At 33.4% G+C, this 5,586-nt stretch overlaps 1 protein-coding gene across 1 annotated transcript; it reads right to left on the reverse strand.

Moving 5' to 3' along the window:
* Nucleotide 1: 1 nt before the first annotated feature.
* Gasu_63720 (uncharacterized protein) lies at nucleotides 2-350 on the reverse strand (the record flags this gene model as incomplete). Its single annotated transcript, XM_005702434.1, has 1 exon — nucleotides 2-350. A coding segment is annotated over exon 1 (329 nt), but the record flags the coding sequence as incomplete, so codon positions are not given.
* Between the last annotated feature and the right edge of the window lie 5,236 nt (nucleotides 351-5,586).

Here is a 5,586-nt window from a genome sequence, read left to right on the forward strand (position 1 = left end):
GAATGGGAAACAATGCGACTTGTGTGAAACAGTATTTGCCTTTTCAAGAGTGCTGCTGATCTGTTTTTTTCCCAACACACTGAAGATCATGCTGTTGAAAGTAGTGGTAGTTGTAGCTGTCAAAAAGTGAAAAGGAGACTTCACATTTTGTGCAAACAGCTTGCGTTTGGATAGTATACAAAGTAGCTCTGAAAGAAACTCACGAAGGATGGGTTGAACTTTAACAATATTACACGAGTGTACATATTGATATAATCGTGTCCGACTAGAGTTTTTGGTTTGACTCTGAAGATAAAGTCCAACTTTTGGTAAATAATTCCTAGAAAGCATACGCAGACGATCAAAGTGGTTTGCAAATACATTGACACGAACCTAAAACATTATTCGACTGTCGCAGCAAAATCAAACCGTTCGTTACTACTTGAAATTCAACCAGAACAGCAACAACAACAAATATGAGCCCAAGCCTAGTACAGTATGGCATAGTCATCAATTCTACAAAGAGAATGATTCCTGCTTCTATCTTTTACTGTTTTCTTCGTTGTTGGCATGAGCGGAAAAGTGTCATTGTTTTAGTTACTTGGAATTGTAAACAACAACAACAACAACAATTGAAAGTTATACTGTATTACTGAGTGGTACATGGAATATTAATTATAGTTTTCGTCATAAAAGTACGAATTTGACCTATTTTTTACCATAAAGGAAAATTGTATTGTCGAGTTTACAAAATAAAAAAGCATTATTCGCACACTTACGACTATTCCTGTATCTTACTATCAGTAGAACTACATACGGTTCTGATTTTGAACAACAAATAGGGTGAGTTACTTTACTGGTCGATTTTCGATTTTGCTTGTACCTGTTTGAGACTAATCTTTATCTTTTGACTTTTACAACGAACTTATTTGTTATCTCATGATAGTATGATGAAGCAACTAGTGGTCATTTCTTTTCCGAAAACGTCGACGTACAACCTTTCAGAAGCTTTTTTCGTTGGAAATTTCGATCACATAGAATCTCTTTGTCCCCTGATAGTTGCGTTGCATTTGTAGGGATGGGTAACTCCAAGTGATCAATTCGAGACAATTTCGTCAGTTGAATCAAGTAATCTTTGACAAGTGAACTTGCAGTATCATGAAAGTGTACAACATACTGTTTTCTGTGATCTTGAATCTACTACTGATCTTTGTGGATATATTGTAATGCTCTTATGTTGAAACCATCTTATGATTATTTGTGCTCTAGAACATTTCCATCTTACTTCTTTAACCCTAAGACCAGGTTCATATGGAGTAGTCATCTAGTCGATAAGGATAAGATAATATTTCTATCTCGTTCTTTCTGTTCTTTATCTGTGTAATTGTAAAATGGTGAAGATCTTGTTCTTTAGAGTTGTAATATGTTCTTACAAGAAAAGGGATGAATATGATAAAAAGTAGTATTTGAAGACTGCGGGATGATGTAAATTCAAAGAAAGAATCAACTAGATTGCAGTCAAAGTTCTGTACAAGCTATCTATTGGAAATAGAAATTGAACTCGTCCTAGTACGACCTACTGGTTGTTTTCCCTTATTCATATGAATTTTCATAAAAGACAGATTTATGTTTTACATATTATATACTTTTCAATTGCATAATATAGAAAGGTTAGTTGAAAGAAATTCAAGGAAAAGAAGTAAATGAATGCTTCCCTGGCTTCACAGGGTTAGAATATCAGACCTACGATTTATAGATTTTGAGGTTGATCCTCACAAAAAGCAGAATCAATTCTGAGATTTTTACACAAGTAGCAGCAAAACACAAACTAATAGTCCTGCTCTAATTTCAGGACCTTTTAGTATATCCTTTGATGCTTGAACCTTTTTACAACCTTTGGTGGTTTCCTTCCACCTCTTAATCTTAGACTATTAACACAATTGATTCAAGTGATAAATGACAATGTATTCTATGCCGTACGAATAATACCTTGTTCTATTGATGAGTTGAATTTGAATCTTATTTCATAGTGACATCAGAAACAATTCTGGTTACAGCTGTATTGAAGGAAGTAATAATCACTTGCTTTAGAGTACTCTGAATCTTACCACTTCTAGTTAAATCTCAACGTGACACGGCACAACTATTCTAGTAGATACGTAACAAAAGGTTTATTTGGTTTCTTCCTTCTCAACGTATCTAGAAACTGGTTACTGTTTTATATTACTTGAATTGTATACTGAATTCAATGATTTACTGTTCAATGGAAAGAAAGTAAGATATTTCTTGATACTGCTCATCTAAGATGACTTTTTGTGTAGGAGTTGGTCATTTGTTGATAACTAGTCGAATATCTCATCAAGATGAAATTCTGTTTCATAAGTAAATGAAATGTCCTCTATGGTTGATTCAACTTTTTGAATTCTTAGAGATCATACTGAATTTATCGAACTCGTTTAGTCCTTATCCCGAGAAAAACGATTTTCCATATAGTATTAATAGTAGCATTATTAGTAAGGATAAAGAGGCTTGGCCAAATAATACTTGGTTTGAAAAAAACTTGGTAGTAGCAGAATGCCGAATTATTCTTCTCATTGCTTGTACTTTATTTGCGATACTGGATACTTTTTCTTGATCGTTTCATTTTAGATAGCTTCGCGAATCGACTCAAACGATGAATTGTAATGTATCTTTGCAGTGCCACGAATCTGTTACTACTAGTTTATATATTTTGATAGTAACTAGTTGTTTGTTCAGATATAAATATGTCAAACTGTATTTGATTCAATTCATAACTAACTGTTTTGAAGTACCTTCAGTTATATAATTTCGTTCCAACCATGCATTACTGAGTAAGGTATAGTCATTTGGCAGACAAGAATCAGGAATCAGATGTCAGTTTATTTCAATTATTCGCATCTAAATGCGTTGATTGTTAGAAACGTTCAAAGTTGGCTATTGAAATATAGCCCTAGTAATGAATGGAGTCAATGTGTTAGACAAGATAACGGCACAACTCGATGCATACAAAAGTTGAATCAACGTTTTCATTCAAAGCCAATTAGTTGATAGTAAGACTATTATACGTTGTTATCTTTTTAGGAGCATCTATAAGAGAGTTGGTTAAATTGTCATTATGTGGACATTGGGTTATCCAATAGAGTTTCTTTTAGATAGTGTTTGTATAAGATGGCTTCTTTAAGGTAGAATTGATACTTTATTGACTACTAGTTGTCGAGTTGATAAAGACTTTGCACCTTTGCACTTGAAATCTTGCTGTTTTATGTACGGAGTCTTTATATCCGAAGCAGTGTTTTATGTGGTCTTTAGGTTCCCTGTATGCTTGATCCAAAGTCGAATTGTCCAAGATTATCTTGATTTGTCTAAAATATTCTAGTCCTTACTCTAAAAGGATGATTTGCAGACTATTATTTGGGTTACTTAGAATCAAGTTGAAGATCAATTTATTCGAGAATCACTGGGTAAGAATCCGAATTGCAGCAAAGCATCAATTTTTCCCTTGATATTTGTATTCTGTGTGCACTACTGGACAGGTGGTCGACCATAATTTAATTTTGGTACATTTGTGGATTGAATTTCATATTGAATGACAATGTGTTTCTAGAATATTGAGAACATGTTACTATTGATGAGCATAGATTAATCAGCTTCTACAACTCTTGTATCTGTACGGAATTCAATAAGGCTTTGTTTGAATTCACTGATTCCTATCAATATTGGTGTAGCACGTTCTCCTTTTACTGCGTTGGCACCAAGCTCAACTTGCGTCATAGAATCATCACTTTGTGGATAAAGATATTATGTTAAAAGTCTATTGCTTGTTTCTATTGACTGGTCGGAGAGTAGTCATCATCTTGTTATCTTATCTTTTCAAGAAAGTCGGAATAATTACTGAACACTAAAAACTGAACTTTAATTGAAAAAAAGTATGACAGCGATAAACTATACTATTCATAGACCACAGAATCACCTGACTTAGAAGAAGATTCAACTAGATTGTAGACGATTGGTCACAAACGAGCCGCAAAAAGAAGCAAAGTAACCTTGCTGATACAAGCTATTGAATCTCTTGTCATATGGAAATATGGTATATAGTACAAGATGAAGAAAATGATTCCTTTCATTTCAACTTTTATACAACTCGCTAAACAAAAGAATACAACAATTTGCTTTGAAAGAAAATGTATGATGAAAGATATAAGGTGAAAAAAGAAAGAAATGGCTTCCTAGTTCAATAGACTACAGAGATAGTGTTATGAGCCAAAAGTCTTGACTTTGATTCTCATTAGAAACATCAACGATATTCTGGTCGTCATTAGTAGAAAAAGTATTCCCTACTATTACCTCATACTGGTAACAGTAGAATATTTTTGGTACTTTGTTTTGCTTACCCATTCTACTGATATGCATGACCTGTATTTGAATACCATAAAGTAAGAAGTAGGCTGTTGAAACAAAATGGTTAGTGTACGTCTATTCCATGACATATCTAATCTTTACAAATTGTCCAAAGCTTAAAAGAACTGAATACTTGAGGCATTCTTTATCCTTTTCACACTCACCTTAATCTTCTTTCTATTCTATTTTTCATATTGAAAATGAATATCATACTATTCTCACTGATAAAAGACAATCAAATTTCTATTCAAAAGGGCAAAGTGTAGAATAAAACAAGGAATACCCAATCTTGCAGAATCATTATTTGCATCTTTGTGATATTATTCTCTATATAGCTGTAACTTTCTTTACTGGTTTGAAAAATTATGACAGCAACATATAGGAAGAACAATATTAAGTTTATGATTCAACTCGATCTTGATACTAGTATTCCATGAAGAAGGATATCACTCCTCATCATACTCGACGAATAGTTTTAGATTCAAACTAATCAATCTTTGTCAATCAACAACTTGACCGGAAAAAAGTTGCTTGTATTTATTTCCATTGCAAAAATCATTGAGGTCTTGGTATAAACTGGCAGAAATGATTACAAAAGCAGAATTTACTATCTGATTTGCACATTTGACGACAACAATAACAGCAACTCTTAGAAGAGATAGGACAACACTTCTCACTACACCATTGTTCTCGAAGAGTCGTAAACATACTAGTTCTTTGATGTTCCTCATTTATTTAGAATTGTGATTGGTGTTTTACGTCCACTCTATTTCGCTACATTGTAAATTCATTGCATCCCTCAATTGGGGAACGGATATATTTTTCTATCTAATCGACAAGACTAGAGACAATAGTGATATGAGCTAGTGTCCAGGAATCAGTTTAAATTCAACTGATTTCAAGATCATAGTTTCGGTTATGTTGAACCGAGTTTAAACTGTATTGAGGGGAACAAGTAATTTTACAAAATGGAGCAATCAACTATCAAACTAGGGAATGGACCAAGTGCTTTGCTTGGGAAAATCAGAACAAGGTCATGGGATAAAGAGTGGGGTATGGTTTCTTTAAGCACCTTTCATTCTCTTGTTCACTACGCCTTGTAGATAGAATCGAACGAGTCGGTCATAAATATAGTACTTTAGTATTTATCATATCATTTATGCCTAGTGATAAGGTAAATTTAAGTGC

Source organism: Galdieria sulphuraria (genome assembly GCF_000341285.1).
Source record: "Galdieria sulphuraria unplaced genomic scaffold scaf_198, whole genome shotgun sequence".
Classification (NCBI taxonomy): Eukaryota; Rhodophyta; class Bangiophyceae; order Galdieriales; family Galdieriaceae; genus Galdieria; species Galdieria sulphuraria.